The sequence below is a fragment of the Athene cunicularia genome (assembly GCF_003259725.1).
Source record: "Athene cunicularia isolate RWA chromosome 2 unlocalized genomic scaffold, athCun1 chr2_part1, whole genome shotgun sequence".
In the NCBI taxonomy this organism is placed as follows: domain Eukaryota; kingdom Metazoa; phylum Chordata; class Aves; order Strigiformes; family Strigidae; genus Athene; species Athene cunicularia.
In genome coordinates this window covers 130,751,313-130,770,671 of record NW_020799095.1, presented here as the reverse complement: position 1 = coordinate 130,770,671, position 19,359 = coordinate 130,751,313, and the positions used below count along the sequence as shown (strand labels likewise).

The window sequence follows — 19,359 nt, the reverse complement described above, 5'->3', positions numbered from 1 at the left end:
ATAGCTCATTCTGCTTGATGAGTGAAGTAAGGATATTCAGTAAAAAAAAGGTACATAATTCAACAAATTATAACAGGCATACAAAAGACAAATTAATCATGACGCACAGGTAAATGTAAATGTATTTTCTAACTTATAATATAACCTCAATTATATTCTATATAGTAATGTAATTATAAATGTATATTTCATAAAACAGAGAATGGATGACATACTTCAATTTGCAGGAGCTTCTGACACTCTGGGAGTGAAACTTCAAGTCACATTATTTTAAGTAAATGCAAATATATCTTCATACTACACCACATATTCTGTGTTAATTAAGGAAACACAATATCACTATTTTTTAAATTTTACAGTATTAACTGTTTACATGAGAGGAATTTGCAATGTCAGGTATCCAGATTCTAAAGAACCCAAGAGAAGGTGGCTTATAAAAATCATTTTACAAGTCAGATTTTATAAACATATCTGTGATAAAATTTCAGTTGTTCTAGTGCTAGAAGCAGGTAGGTTTCATTCTGTTGGAAAATTGCCAATCTTAGCCTTCCTGAGGAATAAGATTTCTAAATTTACCTCGGGAAGAAAATAAATAATTAGACCCTAAACCTATGACTGGTCCAGGACTGATCATTCCTCAATCAGTTCAGGGTAACTGCTGGAGGAAAATTTCACATTCATTAGCAAGGAATACAACGTTTCTCTGATAATCTAATGTGTGTGTCTACGTGTGCATATCACAAATAGTTTACATTAGAAAATAAGAGATAAAAGTGGAATGCTTACCTGGTCCATTAAGGAAGTCCTTAATTTGCACAGTGATAAGAGGAGGCGGAATACCACTTTTAGCATCTACCTCTCCTGCTACTGTCTGCAGCCAAATCTTGCAATAATCCAGAGCATCTGGTAGAGTTTTCCCAGGATCTACAGGTGATAATGATCACAGTCATTAATGATATTCCAGGAATATGATACATCACAAAATGCTACATACAAATTTGATTAAATTTAAAAGTTTAAAATGTAACACAGTAAACTATTCCTAATACTACTGTTATACATCGCATTTGTGCCTACAGATGGATGTGTATAACAATGCATGCATACATAGGCAAGAAGGAAAAGCTGTAATTACACAAAATGTAGAAAACACGCAAAAACCCCAAGTTAAATATTAGTAAGACATCAGTTATCACAAGACAACTTTAATTAGCACACAATTTTAACTTTAATTATGTTGACACTTAAGGACTCCTTAGAAGAGAATCTGTGCTCAAAACCTGCTACTTCTGCATTGTGTCTGCATTGCCAGGTAGAGAAAATAATGACAGAAAGATAAATGATAAAGGCTAAAAGACGAGAATGCTACCACATCTCAGGAATAGAGCATAACGACAATGGGGTTATATCATTCTCTTTGGAGTTTCACTCAACAGCTAATCAGTAGCGATTCTTGTGCACCACCTTGAATTGTATTCCTTTGATCAGTTTATAATATTGCAATAGTCCACTAAAATTAATTTCCTCCAAGTGCTATTCTGGTCTTCATTTTCCACATATCACAAATGACAAAAACATTACTGCAAAAAACACTTTTTCATCTTTAGCAACTCATGACCTTCATTGTAACAGTCCTCAATTCTGACACTACAGGTATCAAATTCTAAATAATCAATTATTCTTTATTATCAAGACTGCTGTTAATTAGAATGTCTGCCTCATCGATAATGATTTAAGGAGATTTTCTTGTTGATATTCTTTCCCATTTTCAGTCAATTAAAAACTGCTATGATTTATTTGAATTTTACTGAATGAATTCTTTTCAAGAACAGTATTTACATACCCACTATTACAGTCAACATATGGTATTCTGGTATCACAGTCATATGTGGACTGGGTATATAAAGTCAGCTTTGGAATTTGTATTTCTTGACCTTATCATGTGATTTATATAAAACTTGGCACATATGAACCCTTATGTGATTTCAAAGAACCTACTGAAACCAATTGATCATGACTTTAGATCTATATGGAAAAGATCAAAAGTTAGCACATTCTTCTGTTTTTATTTGATCAATTTTCAGGCAATGACTTTACAGCAGTATTTGTACTGCATAGCATATACATTACAGCCTTTCCTTCCCTTTATTCCTGCTATACATTTATAAAGTCAGCTCTCAGCAGTTATTTAAGAGCTGTCACTGCATACAACAGATTTGTATATTTTTCCACGTGAATTTCTACATTTGTATGCTTCTTAGACCTTTCCTTTAATTACATTAACCAGAATGGTGTGGCACACTCCCTTTTCTATAGTGACTGCTTTAGGGAATATCTTGTTTCCTGTGTCTGGAGTTTGTCTAGTATACTGAAAACAATAATAATAAAAAATCTTTACCACCAAAGTACACATCTTTTCCAAAATATAGTTTTGTAGTTGTTCTGAACAAGGATATTATCTCTGACTTGGTTCTATACCATAATATCTTGTTTTGTACTAGTAGCTCATCATAAATAATATGCCAATGTTTTTCAGAACATATACTGTAACACAGTGTAAAAATTACTGAACATTGTGCAATGAACTTCACTGAGGCAATGAAATTGATGTCTAAGCTATTGTTCCTTCAGAATTATTAGTATAAACGTTCAGGTGTAGCAATATGGGGCAAAATATTGCAATATGCCATTATTTTGTCTCATTTCTGAAAGATATCATCACATACTGTATATAGCAACCTAGATCATCCACTGGCTTTTCAGAAAATCCACTAAATTTAGTCAAACATTTATTTTGAAGAATACATTTACAGGTGTTCCTATTATACTAAGATGTGTTTATTTTATAAAATACCTAATAATTATTTCATAGTTGTAGCTGTTTAAAGATGAAAATATCTCTGATGAAAAGAACTTACATAGCAGAAAATCCTTGCATGACATAATACATTAGTTATACAAACACTGCCCTGAGGGAACTGGGAATTGCAGCGTGTAAGCACAGGATCAAAGAAAAATAAAGGAACTATAGGTCTCTCGGGAGATTATTTTGCTCCGTCATGTCTCCAAGGAGCGCAGCACCATCACCTCTTCATTACCCAGGGCACTGCAGGACTTGGATACATCAATAATGAGGACTCCAGAATTTACAGATTAGGAACACAACACAAAAAAACCTCAATGCACAAAATTAGCCTGAGTCCAACAAAATATACTGCCCAGAACTGGCCTTACTGATTTAAAGCATTTTTGTTTAGTTCAAGTGAAACTGTGTTATTCTGAAACAGAGCTAATTCCGGAAGCGGGATAGTTACATTGACACAATTTTGCACTGGAGATAGTAACCACAAAGGGTCATGCAAAGAACTAGTCTGAGTGCTTCCAAGCCCATGGCATATGGTTAATTTGGATCATGGGACTTGACCATACATCAAAATATGCCAGATATGGATCAATAAATAAGGTTTTATATAATGAGAAGACAGCAAAAATCCAGAGTTTTCAAAACTGACTATGCTGGTATATAGCTCCAAAACTTGAAGGGAGTTCCAAACAGGAGCTATAAAATGTATCTGGGTAAGACAAATTAATTTACATCAAAGGTCAAAAGACTGAAATATGTGTATCTGGATTAAAATACTGTTTTAGGTAGAAAACAGCACACGCATCTCCATAGGATTAAGAATCAGGAAAAGAATAAAAGATTATCAATCTATCAATCCTTATGTCAAGGGCATAGGAATTGCCACAGAAGCAATCAAATGAAATAGAGAAAATTTGGGCTGAAAAGTGAGGAATTCCTGATGGGTAGAGCTGTTAGAAAAAGGACTCTTCTCCCTCAAGGAAACGATGGAAACACTCGGAATGTTTAAAAATACACTTGACAGAACACTATAAAATATACAATAGGGAACAATTATGCATCAGCAGGGAACTGGTCTGAATAATGTATTATAATAGGTCATTTCCATTTCCATTTTCTATGATTCTCCCAAAAATCAACACTTAAATTTGCAGTTATTTGTATAAAGAAAATGTTGGTGAAAACCCAAGGGATGCATATGTAAGTAAAAGGAGAGGCTAGAATTACTCCACAGCAAGCCAAGAGAGAAAAGCTTGAGAAGTGAAGAGCGGTGAAGACGGCCAGAAATTCTATCCTCCACACCACATGAAAAATTTATCTGTGGCAGCAAAAGAAAAATGGTGAGACAACTATCACAGATTGACAACCAAGAGTGTAATTTAAAATCTGTAAGACTGAGAAGCTGAGGCCTTTAATACATCCACATCGCCCTCCTTCCACCTTTTTTTTTTTTTTTTTTTTTTTCTAGAAAAAAATAATCCTTGGCTATTTTCAAAGCCACTCAAACATCAAAAGCCACTTTTAGTCTTGCTAAAGTCTAGATCTCAGCTTAACACTTTATGTGCTATCTTCCTAAACTTGATTTGAATTTGCAAGCTTTTAATTTCACCTGCTGTTCCCTCACTCAGCGGCAGCAAAACTCAAAGTTCTGAAGAGAAAGGGGAGCAAGGGGAAAGGAAAGGAGGGAAGCTGGAAAATTTCCACATTTTGAAGATTTTCATTCTCCAAAAAGTCATTTTGTTCCATTTTGTAGCTGAGAGGCAGGTCAGCTCAGGGGGCACAGCCTGTGGGGGGCTTTAACGGGGGGGCTCAGTGATGCACAGTACCCCAGCAGCCGCCAGGCAGGGGACAGGGCTACTGAACATGTGTGCGGGACGACAACTTGGCTTGTTCAGTTGGAACTTTATCCAGACCAAACGAGCTCTGCAACATGCTTTTATTTCAATGGATGAATCATATTTTGGTCTGCAGTCAATTTTAAAAGCCAGTACGATGCTGCAATCATCTCTGCATTTCAAACTCTGAAGTGGAACGTTTGGTCTTGTTTTAAAAATGGTTTCCATTGGAATTTAAAGGATACAAGTGGGAAAACATTTCTACTAGCGTACTCACAAGTGCTGTGTCAGGAAGTTCAAAAATGAGCACTTACAGTAACCTGAGGAATGTACATTCCCAGGCCAGCTTGTCTTTACGGGTTGGGGCTGCACCTCCCCCATGTCCATGGATACAGATGTACTGGACCATAAATATACTCGGAGGGGAACAGGTGACACTCCGGCAGAACTCCCTCAATGCTATGCTAGGAAACAGCCCTAAGTCCTCTCTCTGCCTCGTAGGAAGCACAGGCTGACAGAGAGGCAGTGAACCAGACTTCCTGCCAGAGCCAGCCTGCATTGCTCTCCACACAGCCTGGGCTTTCCATTAGATCAGAGGTTACATGTGGTCTTAGCTACTGCATCTGCTCTTCATGGACCCCCTGCCATCAAAGGCGTGGGTGTAAAAAAAAATAACAAAATTTAAAAAAAAAAGAGAAAAGGATAATTCTGGATGGCCTCACAATGCCCGTTTTTTGCAAATGCTTCATTGGCGGAAGCTGAAGAAATTCCATGCATAACAGATATTTACTGAGAAATTTCTCCCCCTTAAAACAACCAAGCACCACAACCTCCTCTTTGAAAGTAAACAAACAAACAAATAGAAAAAAGATTTTTCAAGAATGCCCAGAGCACAATGCTCAGGAAATGAGGCAATTTTGTATCTGGATTACATTACCTGAAACAAAGCAAATAAAGATTTGAAAAAATATTTATAAAAGCAGCTTATGAGATTACATTAAAAACAATTGCACCCACTTTTATTTAAGTGGAAATGGCCAATGCTCTGTTTCGAAATCTAACAGTTAGCAGATGCCTTTTTGTTAAATGTAGGATGAGCACTGAATAAAACAACACTATTTTATAGTCTCTTTCAGGGTAGTTATACAGAATCTTACAAACTCAGGGAGCAATTAATCCTTTTAATGGCACTTATTAAGCAGTTAATATTTATTCCATTAATTTATTTACTTTGATTTGAAGTTCCTATACCTTGCGGCAGCATAACTGCAATCAAGCTGTGCGATTATCAAAATAATTTAAAACACAAATGAAGCAGTTTAGCACAACCACAATAAAATTGAGCTAACATTTTAATAACCTAGTAAGTCTCCTCCTACAAACTGACTTGCCAGTGGACTCGGTTGGAGGGAAGGATTGAGGAAATGGAAAGTACAACCATCAGTTCTTTAGCTCCAAATCAGGCAAATGCTCCCACCCCACGAACAGACACTGGTCTGATGGAGGTGTGCTGCTACTAACTGCTAACTCAATAACAATACTTTAAATAGCCCATTTCCTCCTATTTTATTCACAAGTTCTTATTTCTTTCATGTTTCATAAAATAAGCAAAAAATAACACAGCTAGTGACAGAGGAGTCAAGTAATCTTTGGATGAAGTTCGTTTCGGCAACTGTGCAGAACTCTCACAAAAAGAGTGATTGCTTAATGTGAAAGATCCTGAATTTTAAGCTCTGTTAACTTGAACTCTTTCAAAAATAAAAACAAAGCCCTTGTCCCAGATAAAATATATCTGTCTTTGTAACAGCATTAAAACCTTCATTTCTAAACATGTTCAAAGCAGTAAATCATCATAAGGCAGTAAGCTTAATTTTGTCACTAGCCAAGTATCAATTGTTTTCTTTAAAATTCATGCCAGTGCAGTATTTTATTCAAGCTTCATAAAACAGACTCTCATCAAGCTACCTATTAGATGCATCTCTAAATTATACAGTATTCTTTGCTGACTTACAGACGAACAATATATTTCATATAGACAAATAGGAGGTGAGGGATGGAAAACATAACTAGATCCAAACTATTATCATCTTGTCTTTACCATAAAGTTGTTTCTTTTTTCAACTAATGTCCATCAAAAAATAAGACCTTTCTAATTTCACAACAGAATTGTGTACTTGCTTCTGCCTTGCAAGATTTGAGAGTTCTTTCAGAACTGTAGATTTTTTTATTTCAGAAAAACCATTACGAAATTATAACACAGTATTTCATAAAACCTGAAACTACTGCTGTTTGAATTAACAGCAGTCAAGTCTTCAAAATTACACAACAGAACTGATTTAAAACAATTTTTCCAAAGGCTTTAAAACATTCCTAGAAGTATTCTTATGAAGCATATATGGTGTATGTATATACACAGAACGATTATTTGAAATGGCAGAGTTTTTATTAGCATGTCTTGGATCTAATCTACATATTTCAAATATATTGTAACTATGTAAGCTTAACCATATAAGCAATGAGAATCCACCCCTACAGGAGCACCAACAAATCTTTATAACAAACATCACGTATTTTTCCTTTTGCCCAGACAAGTCTCAATTTTTTAGGTTGTGATGAAACTTGCTATGTTATAGGCCTGACCTTCTGAGCTGCTGCTGTGCTGTTGCCTATCTCCATCATGTGATGTGACACACACAATGTTTTCATCAGGTCTGCTTGTCTAGTCCACTGTTTAAATGTGGTTTTTTGTGTTTTTGGGGTTTTTGTTTTGTTTTGTTTTGTTTTGTTTAAGGGGAAATGTGCTGCATCAATTCTTATAGTCCGGTTAAAATATATCTTTCAAGTATAGCTTTTGTCCTCTTCCCTATTCTACCTTAGATAATTGAGATAGCTGCATGCATATATATTAGCCACAAGAAGAGCAGCCTTGTAGAGAGTCTGACTGGAAATACTCTTAGAAACATTCACTGTACATAAAACATCATTTATGCCCTCTTCCCGTGTTCCAGTCCTTGATATACAGAGAAATACAGGAATAGAGTGTATACCTACTGTACAGAGGAAGAGAAGCTAACTTAGTTCTGGGAGAAAAGCTAACTTATTTCATTCAAATAAAGCTTATATTGTTCTTCATTTGGATGATACATCTCTTTCAGATAAAATTGTCAGCAAGTAGTCACAACATCAAGAAAAATTGGTGACTAAGTCGACTGCAGCAGTGCAGAAAATGCCATGTGAAGCTCCTGATGCTGTATTATATGATATGAAATACATATACACACACATATATAAAACATACATATAACACAGTTCATGGCTACTTTCCCTCATATATACATGCTAGAAATGAAAAATAGAAATGAGCAGAACGAACATATTACTATAGTGGTATGATAACATTAATCCTGAACAATACAATTACAAGCACAGCAGGTCTTCCTAAACAAGAGGCAATAAAAACTTTATACTACCTATTTTGCTGTGTGAATTATAGTGTGACTTGAAGTGTGGATTAGTTTTATTAACTTATTAATACATTTAGGATGGTGTTTTTAGGCACTAGAGCTTTGGCACCCACCACTCAAAACTCTTTCAAAAAGAGCCCTAATCTTTCAGTAGCAAGCACAGGATTCTGTCTGATACACGGGTATGGTAATTATTACTGCCCACAAAGGCAGCAGGATGAGACCAGAACTTCTGCCATCACATAATGTCTGACTCCTGCCTCCTCAGTCTTTTACCTTTGCCAGACATGGAGACAAAATCCAAAGAAAAGGGTAAGACCCACTTAGGGCTAATCTTTGGTCCTCCAAGACCACTCCTTTGGGTTTCACTTGAACTGCTGGTAACTGAGGAGCTCTCATGCAGTTTGTTCCTACTATCTTTATTATTTAAACTTGCCATGCTTCTGTGCAATCTGATCCACTTTCAATTGTAGGAAGACTATTACTGCTTGTGTTTTCTAGATTTGCTTCCATAGAGAAGAAGATGCTGAAAGACTTCAGAAGTTAATTGTAGAAGCAGAATGGAGAGAACTTTGCCCAGTTTCTTGGTAATGTGGTGGCAGCTTGTAGGAGGACACACTTGAATGCCTCAGAAATGAGAAAGGAGGCAGTCCTATTGCATCTTTCCAAAACACTAAGTTAGTGAAGTTCTGCTCTTTAACTTAAAACTACTCCAATTTTCCTTCTGGCTTTGCTTTGTTAATTGATTTGTTAATTCTTTTAATATTAATTGCTACAATGACCACCTTTTATATGGTATTTAACAAATATACATGGGAATCTGGAGTAAAATTCACGACACAGCTGTGTTTCTTTCAAGACAGGACAGCAACAGCAGAGAGACTTAAAAACTGAAGCATGATAAAGAAAATGTGGCAGAGAACAAATCTCTCTATTTTAAGTATCTTCTCTCCAGCAGTCTAATTTTCCTCACTGTTTAATCCCTCTTGAAAGTTCAGCTATAAATTGGATTTCTGAAAAAAGTTAAGATCTATTAAAAATAGCATTTTTAGTCTTCTGCATAAGCACATTATTTTAATGTCAATTTTCAAAAGATACAATCTCATTCAACATAGATTTGGTATAGCTGCACAAAAACCTGTATACTACTTTTCACAACTAGTGTGTGGTATGAACTCTGGCAAGAAAAAGCTAGCAAAGTCTTTTACATACAGCGAACAACTTAAAGCCTCATACTTTTCTGGCTGCATGTTCAGCAGATCTCTGCATTCTCATTTACACTTTTTTGGGATAACACTCCATAATGTATCTCACTAAATTCTTATACCCAGTACTGAATGCGAGACATGAACTGCAATAATTTGAGTTCTCTCTTCAGTAGTACAGATAAGAGAGAAAAATAAAATTTCAGAATATTTTCTGTTGAAGAGTTATTCTGATGTTTCTTATTATACAGTTTACATATGAAATGAAAAAAAAAAAAAAGATCTATTCATCAAGGGAAGGAAATTTTTGCAAAACCCTATTACCCAGTGGAATGAAAACTTACATTACATCATTAGATGACATTTGGAAGATCACTATAATTTTCTTACAGTTTACGATCAAAACACCAGGTGCTTCTACAATGTTTATCTTTAAATTTTATCAGTAGGCTAGTATAGGAAAATATTGTGATATTCAGTCATAAAAAATACTTTTAATGAAATCAGTTTAGCTTACAACTCTTACTTCCTTAGAAAACATTGAGAAGTTAAAGTAATGCAACAATACCTATCACAATCTGGTAATGAGAAAGTAATATCAAGGAACAGGAAGAACTAGCTGCTAAAAGGTTAGATCTTAATTAATTTCAAACATTTTACATGCATAATTTGATTCAGCTGCAGGGTATAAAGCTAAAAATATGTATATTTAATGATTGATTTTCAAAGCCATCCTAAAATTCTCTCAGTTGTTTTCCACCACTCTAGTAAGTGAAATGTGCAATTATTTTGGCAGTTATAACCAGGAGTGAATTTGAAATGGTCTTACCTGTACACTTGTAGTCTGAGGCTACTCCTTTAAGGCCAGCATCAAACACTGATATTTCTACCTTTTGCTTTCTGTGGTGGCAGCTCAGGAGCACAGAGGGCTGTGATACAATAAGGTAGAGAAATGGCTCTAGCTCTATGTCCCCAGTTCCCCTCCGACCAGGCTGCCGGACAATAGTTATACCCAAGGCTTGTCGAGCAGATGATCTTGTGGATGCATGCAGACTTTCCAGTGACAAAAGACCTTTTTTTCTCTCAGTGGACACGGGAACGTTACTGTTCAAAAGATCATCTGCTGTGACAGAGGAAATGCATGGCTGACTGGGCTTCTTGGTATCATGGCTACCACTTGTGCCTGCTTCTGGAAGGTTCAAGGAGCTTTTGCTTATTTTCTCACCATCTTTCTGCTCTTGTACTGATTTTGATTTAGGTAAAGCAGTGCACGAGTAAGTCATCAAGGAGATTCGACTTGCTGTAACAAAAATGTCAAAGGGAATGAAATTGAGATTCTTCACGATGGAAGACTGGCGGGAAGGACGGGCAATGCGGTGCTGGCTGGTACCACTGTGCTGCTCGATCTGAACAATTCTGATCTTAACACTGTCACTGCCAATTCCACTGTCCTGTGCCCCGCTATAACGAGAAGAAGTTTCAACTGTTCCTCCATCAGATACATCCATTCTTTTCTGTTCTTGTTTTGAAACCTGCAAAGGAAAATATTATATTAACTTATGATATCCATATCTCAACTATTTCCATTTCAGTGGCAGCAAACAATCACTACATAAACATGATGTCAAAAAAGAGAATTATAAAAAAGTATCTTCCAAGTTAACTTTAACACAGTAATCACTCATGAAAACACAGCAGGTATCTGTTCCAGTGAAATGATGACTCACAACAGATGAAGTGCCAATAGAACATGAAGTAAAAATAAAAAAGGAGCAACGATTTCTAGGCTTAAACACTTTTTTAAAAAAAAAAATTAAACTTTGACTTTAAACTAAAGAATCTACAAGACATTTATGGCTAAATATAAAACCATATCTCTGTGAAATAATGCATTTTAAATAAAAAGCCTAGTCAGAATTGTTTTCCAGTTTTGAGCACTGATGCTCAAGTCCTCTTTGGCATAAAAAAATGTTACCATGATTAGATGAAATACAGTGTAATATTAATCTACTGCAAAATCACAAAAAGACTAAATGGAAATTATAAGATGAAATGTGTAAATAGTATGTTGTAGAAAAAATATTTTTCTTAAGAGTCAATGAAATGACAGCTGCCATATATAAAAGACCAAAGTTTAGGGAAACATCAGCACTATCTAAAGACTGGCTCTGTCATGGAGTATGAGTTCTTAGCTTACTAGGGCTCACCAAGGCTACATATGGTCTTGGCTGTGACATTCACATCTCTCACATGAGAAATCATTGCATATAGAAATAGTTCAAAAAGAAAACATACACCACTGATAAACAGAAAAAAAGAGCATTCCTTCTGTCACAGGAAATGCAAGAGTGAAACAAAAAGTTGCAAGGCTGTGTCCAGAGACCACATTGTACCAGGTCAGGAGACACAGATAAGCAAGACAAGGAGGTGTTTCAGGAAGAAAACATTTTCAATACTGCTTGTGAAAAAAGTAGAAATTCTGTCAAAAGCTTGAGGAAAAGATGGGGAGTGTATGCTAAAATATTTGGAAAAAAACCCTTGCAGAAATTCAATAATGGTAATAATTATAATAATAATATATGGCCATCTCCTCAGATTCATATGGAGTTTAGAGTGCATTCACCCTATATAGCTTCCACAGCGTAACTAAGACTTCCATCTGTGCTGCCCAGAAGTGTTTCTGCCCTGCTCTGTACAAGAACTATCATTGGAAATGCCCAACTCAGATTCGTGAGCCATCCAGCCCAGGACACTGTTTCTGACAGCACTAGGAGAAGAGTCTCTTGAGAGAGACCATGGACCCTGGCCACTTCCTGCATTCTGTTCCTCTCCTACTCCCCAAACATCCACAGCTGTGCATTTGAGATGCCAGTGGTACAAGCCTGCATTAGTTTTAGTAACCATTTCTGGACTTCTCATCCATGAATTTATCCACTTCCTTTTTGAATATGCTGACAGTGTCTGGCCTCCACAACCTTCTTGAGCAGCAAGTTCCTTTTTTTCTTTGGTTTAATCCAATCTCCTACTAGCATCATTGCATTTCCCTGATCTTTTGTAGTGCATGATTTGAATGTTCAGGCCCATGTTCAGCTTTATTACTGTTGCTATGACTTTGTAAACCTTGATTGTAGCCTCCCTCAGCCAAGTCCTCTCCAAACAAGGAAATTCCAGCCTTTTTAGGCTTCTCAAAAGAAGCTGCTCCAGCACCTTTCATCATTTTAGTTTCCATTCTTTACTTCTGTAACTCCACTATGCACTTCTTGAATACTCTACACAGTATTCAAGAAGTGGAATCACTATGGTTTTATATAGCAGAAAAATGATGCCTTCTCTCTTGTTCTCAGTCTCTAGCCTGATGACCTCCAATATTTTGTTGTTGGGTTTTTTGGGGGGGGTTTAGGCTGTCACTGCACACAGACTCAATGATTTCATTTCAGCACCTACTTCAATGGTTTCTTTTTATCTTCTCCACCTTAGTGAATTTTTGAAAAGGGCAATATGAACCAGGGCAAACCATACCTTAACTTCCTCTTGAAAAATATAATAATGAATTACAAGTAGTTACAAAATCTAACAGCGACTTAAGTATAGAAATGCAGGGCAGTGAATTACTGAATTTCTTCAAACTGGTCTTTATGCAGCAATATTAATAGATCCTACATATACTGCAGAAATTGGTTTGTGGAGGAGTTAAAGAAAAGCAGGGTTTTTTTAAAAGGTTCCTCTATATTGTGCTTTATGAAGCAAAGGGAGAAACCCCCTCTTCTTTAAAGGAATGAACATACTAGAAAAAAGTATTACAGAGGAAATCCTAAAACAGAACCATTAACTAGCTGAGATTTTCTTTGAAAAGGTTTTTGCCAGCTCTGGTTACAATCTTTCCAGATTCACTCATGTACATATTTTTCAAATAACCAATAAAATTCCTTACAGCTGATTTCTATGGCAGAGTCATATCACTGACTTGTAAATGTGATACCAGTTTTAATACAGCCTCTGTAAAAATAACTAGAAACTGTTTTAATGAATTACTACATTGTGAGCCAAGCAATCTTGATTCCTCCTGATATCCTAGCAAAGTCAGGCTATTTACAACTGAGCCTCTCTGTCTGGTAAAGTATAAGTGCTTCACCCGTATCCTGCACTGATGGCACTTTCAAAAATGGTATAGATGATTTTATTGCTCATGTATTAAGGGCAAGCCGAAGGCAGAAAGAATGGTGCTGTGAAACAATCTTGCCACGTAATTTCATGAAAATGCTGCCTGAAATTAAGTAGAGGGCATATGATGCTAAAGCCAGCAGCTTTTAATTGCTCCATACTCATTAATACAGTCTCATGAAATTTTTTTTTAGAAAGCACGGTTCTCTAGTGAATGATGCTTTTATGGGTACTACATGCTATTCTCTTGCTTTCCTCTATGCAGCAGAAATTTCTACAGCTATCTGATGTTTAGTTGATGCTTGACTTGGCTAGAGAGATTGAAAATACAATGTCATACACTAAATGATAATATTCTAGGGAGAAAAGCATTGCATGTGTATAACTGAGCAGAGGGAGAACACATGGTACTTCTGGTTTCTGAACAGATCCTCTCTTCTCATACCTGAATAGATTTGACATGAAGCCTAGTTCTTTTCTTCTGCTTTTTATAATTTTTATTAAATGTTCCAGCCTATGTAAAGCACCTCAAGGAAGGTAAGAAAGTAGATCTGCCTCCATCCCCATTCAGACTATAGTTTATCTGTGAAGACTATTGCAAGGGTGCTAACTGGTCCCAACTGCTGAGCTTACTGTTAGTGGACATTTGACTACAGAAACTTTACTGAGACCCCAGATCAAGTCACTCAGGTCACTGAACAGCAGTCACATGGTAAATTCTGCTCAGTACTAAGCAGTATGGAATATGAACCAGTGCCCAAAAGGTGAAAGACACCGTATCTTATTACATTTTTCCATGCCACCCAATTCCACAATGAAATCTTGACTTACATATGCTCTTACCATTATAAAGGTTGGAACAAGTGAGTAACGATTTGCAAGACAGCTTTATAGAACACAACTGGGTACAAAATAAGGGTGCAGAAGTACCACTGGAACTTCTTGCATCAATTTCAGCTCAGTAAGCCTCAAACCTTCCAACTAAGTTTCACACTTAACCTGAAAATACGCCTAGAAATAACTTGGCAATCATTTAGGTATTCCTCTATCGGTATGAGATGAGAGGGAATGACTCTCAGTACAACAACTCTAAAAAGATTCTTTGCTTTATTATGGAATAAATAGGCCAATACTTTAAAGATGTCAAGAACAGCAATATCAGCTTGCTGTTAGCAAATGTAATGGTAACATTTATCATTGGGCTGTATTATATCAATTCTTTTACTCTTTACATAACCCATTTAAAACGAACAATAAAAGTTTTCTTTAATTAGCTACTGGTGTGCATTAACATGATCATGATTAAACCATAAAAACCAACTGTACATTACTCTGGTCCCCTATCCCATGTGTTTTAAATTATTTTAGTTGAAAATGTACTTTGAGTCCCTTTTAAAAGTTCGACCTTCTGCTTTCAGAGAATTAAATGCATATTACTGTAGTGGAGAAGATAATGTTTCAGACCTCCAGGCATATATTAAACACACTGGCAGCACATTAGACAAAATGCTTTACTTATTAGATACTTCCTATTCTAAACAGTGTCATCAAAGGCTAAAAACAAAATCCATATAAAAGCTGCACAATGCTTCCACACAGAACCTGTGCCAAAATCCCTGTACTTTCCAACTAATGAGGAAAGGATGTGTACTCTTAACATATGAATGTAAGATTTTCCAAGCATTCACTTTAGGAAACAGGACTATTGATTCCACATGGCTTATGTTAAATGAAACTGTATTGGTAAAATAACCTTTAAGATATTTGGCATGATAACTATAATTAAACAGTATTCAAAGGAATAAAACAAAAGGGAATTTGGTTCCACAATGGCTAATTAAAATAAAATGAAAAAACACAGCATGTCATCTATCAAGATAAATTGTTATTGTTTAAGAACTATTTAAATACTGTTAAAATATACTTTTAGATAAAATCTGAAAGGACTGGAAAAATATTTGTGGCTTAAAAATGGATAGTTTGGCGAAGAAAAAAGTATAGGACGCTGAAATTTTATGCTGAGATAATAGCTTTAAAGCTTTGAGCATAACCAGATGGTACTTAAATCAGAGGAATTCTACAGTTTCACTGTCAGAATGAGTTGCAATATGGAAAGGTTTTCAATAGCTAGAAAAAACATGTCAAGATGATAGTTTACTTCTTAGATCACTTCAGTGCATTTTCTCGTCCTTTCACAGTTATATATCCTATCAATACTAGACACTATAGAAAAGGTGTTGAAAGCTACAGTAGTAGCTAGGGAACTGTGGCTAATTCTTCCTTTTCAAGTGTTGAGATAGGTAACTTTACTAGCTTAACCCCTTGAGTTCAATAGGGCATATGACACATATATCTGTCTAGTGAAAGGGCATGGAAATAGCATGTCCTGTAGAACACACACAGATAAGTACATCATAAAATCAAGGGTAAATAAATATATTTGCTTTTCAAAATTGGCAAGCAGTCCCATCTGAGGTCACTGCAATCTTAACCAGGTAACTATTATTCATTTCCTATTTCTGATAAAATTATTTAGACGGTAGAGACATGTTTTCAAAGTTTTCACTCTGTAGAGGCAATAACACCATCAAGGTAAACACACAACCTAATACTTTAGACCAATAACTAACATATTTTCCAAATCAAAGAGAGGTGTTTTACAGCTATTGGCAACATGTTTTTCTTTATATTTTCACTTTCATAATCTCTCAAGAGTTTTCAACAGTAACAAATATAAGCATGTGCAAATTTCATTATAAACATTTCTATCAGTTTTATTTTCTTTTTCTGATACTTTAGAGAATAATTCTTTAATTAATAGAATAACTGTAAACAACATGATCTTTGGAAGAGCATCTACGTCTGCATAATTTTTGCAGCTTCTCATATTAATTATGGTTATATAATGACACCACTGAAGTAAAATTTCCAGCCTTCTACATAGCTGTTCCTTAATTCTAATGGAAACCCTTCAGCCAATCATGAGATCATTCTTCACATTACATAAATTACGGAAAGAGTCACAAGTGTGAAACCACAGAATCAAAGTGCCAATCACATCTGCTCCATCACTGTGGCATGTGACCCAGTTTTATTTCTTTTGCTAAAGGGCAGTAATATTTTCATGGAAATAAAAATCTTGTCTACCACACAGACTGAGCTACAGGAAAGAACTATATTTTTTTTCCCCTGTTGTGCTTAAACTGGAATTATGAAGGAAACACTGCATAGTTTCTTTCTGGCTTTGTTCTAAGTACAACATCTACTTCATCAAAGAGTCTCCAACAGTTTAGAAATGTATTTGACATATCATTGTTATCTAAGGAACCTCTTTTTTTTGGTTAATCAAAATTTGCTACATTGTTCTACTGAGTGAAAACAATTTTATTTTGTTTTGCATATGAGTTATAAGATTGACTTTAATTCTGACCATTATAAAAATTATTTTGTACATTGACATATTAATCTCACATGGAAAATATTATGAAAGACACACATACAAGCATATTAGACTGCCAAATTATGCCTTCTAGTCCAAAAAATTTCCCTTAAATTTTAAATTAAAACTTCAGTCCTACAATTTAATCTAGACAGATTCCCTTCTTCTTTTATCAATCCAACTGTAGAAAGTTCTGTATAACATGAATCCAAAGCTTTTCTCCAAAAAGGGAACTATTAAATCAAGCCAAAATGAGGCAACAAAGATATCAGAAAAGTCTGAAATAGTTTATTTCATATAAAAGTCAAATGTATTTTTTTCCACTAAGGTATTTTCATTTTAACCAGAATTTGCTGCAGAACAAATGATGCTAAATTTGAAGTGTAATGATGTATATTAGATTCCAGACCTACAGAAATACTCCTGACAGGAATTCTATTGTAGTTTTCACAATATTGCAGGAATTATGTGAAAGATGTGATGGCAAGCAACAATACTAACTTAGTTTCTTTGGGCAATGTTTTTCCAACTCTTCAAAAGTAGAGTAAGGGGCCACATTGTTAAACACTGATCCAAATATTCATAAATCAAAGCTGTGTTAAATGTTCCAATTGTAACACGGGTATATGTAAATGCTAAATCCCTTCTAACGCCAACAGAATTATTTTTTTAATCTTAATACAAACAGTATGTTTATTTTGCTACCCTATGAAAGGCCTGTAAGACACTTTCGTGTTCAATATTTTTTTCTAAAGAAAAGCTTTCAATTTAAATAGACCGGGCTGAAATCTGGCAGAGTACTTTGTCCAACAGTAATTTTTCATTAATATTTTTAATAAAAGTATTAGCTTTTTGAGTTCTTTTTCAAATTTAGTTTCAGAATTTTAATTTTGTATCTTTGTTTTTATATGAAAAAATAGGATTAACTAAGTACAGGTAATTACTTTAGAAAAGGTGAGGGTTTGTTCATTTTTGTACATTTTTTTTTTTTTGTGTGTTAAAGCCAATAGCATTTTTCTATGGGAGTCTGCTTGCATATTTCACTTGGACACTTTAAAAAGTAGTAGTTGAAATTTCAGCTTGATTTTGCATGACATTCTCTAACATTTCAGTGTTGAGACTGCAGTGTAAGACTGTAGAGTTTTACCAGTCTGTTTTGAGTCCCATTTCCTTGCAGAAAGATATACTGAACTAAATGATCGTTTAGTGTTGATCTGATCTTACAGAAGGCAACTTTGTCTCATCAAGCTAGCTGAACCTTTCTGGAGGCTGAATTAAATCGCATTCACTAGTGTGTACACTGGAGAAAAAGAAATCACAACAAAAAACATTCAAGGACTTACAATTTTAAGTCATTAAGGCTGTGGTTTCACAACAGAAAGCTTGCTCCCAGAGACAGACCAATTACCTAATTCAGTGCCCAGTATGGCTGTATAAACAAGCCTGCCACTGAAACTGGCACGTCACAGCCTGGGGTGGGATTATTTGAAATGTTGTTGCCACTGACCAGAGCTGGGAAAACAGCACTACTGGGTGGTACTCATCACAACACCGGGCTTAGGTGCAAAAAATCCTGGGTCCTACACATTGATGTTTTCTTGACTAGGTGTTCAATCACGGATCAAAAACCTTCTTACATGATGAGTAAATTTAAAGTATGTATTCACTGAACAATTCTTAGATGCAAGAGTTTAAATAACCTAATAATATTAAATATGGAAATATCAGATGATTCATTGTTATGACAGCTGGAGATGAGAAACTTAAAGTTATTTACTCCCATTGGAGTAAACTGGAATGTTCTCCTATTTAATAATATTCAGTGCTCCATAAAATAAATAAAAAGATGCAGAAGCAAATGTCAAATACCCTGGCAGTGATTCAAAGCAGGATTCAACAAAGCCTTAGAATGCCAATATAGGCATCGTTTTCTAGGATGGGATGAATGAATGTACGAACAATGAAGAGTCATTACGGTAATGCTGTACCTGCAGCCTCTTAACTGAATAAGCATACAGTTAAATGAACTATCCCCAAATTCAAATGCTACAATCTTTTCCTTAGCATAACTTAGAGTCTTTATCTGTGTTGAGCATTCTAAAAGCAATTAAAATAACTAAATCCACAACAGATTAGATGTCATGTATAAATCTTGCCCAACTAAACAAACTTCCTTCTACATTATTTCCAGTAATGTAAGTCAGACAGTCAGACTATATGCCCCAAGCAGAAAAATCCACAGTACAGGAGTGTCCACTGAGAAACAGCCAACTGCTGGCACATGACTGTGTGCTGAGATCTTGAGGGCCTCAGGTTTGAAAGCTTCCAGATGTCTGGAAAATTATCTTTTCTGCCTTACTGCCCTTTTTTTTTTTTTTTTTTTTTTTTTTTT

The 19,359-nt window shown here is 35.4% G+C and overlaps 1 protein-coding gene across 1 annotated transcript in view; it reads right to left on the bottom strand.

Moving 5' to 3' along the window:
* The window catches only part of VPS13B (vacuolar protein sorting 13 homolog B), a 477,299-nt gene that overhangs the window by 109,130 nt on the left and 348,810 nt on the right, over positions 1–19,359 (bottom strand). The window contains 2 exon segments of the mRNA XM_026841594.1: positions 787–924; positions 10,197–10,899. Of these exon segments, the coding sequence (XP_026697395.1) occupies positions 787–924; positions 10,197–10,899 (841 nt within the window).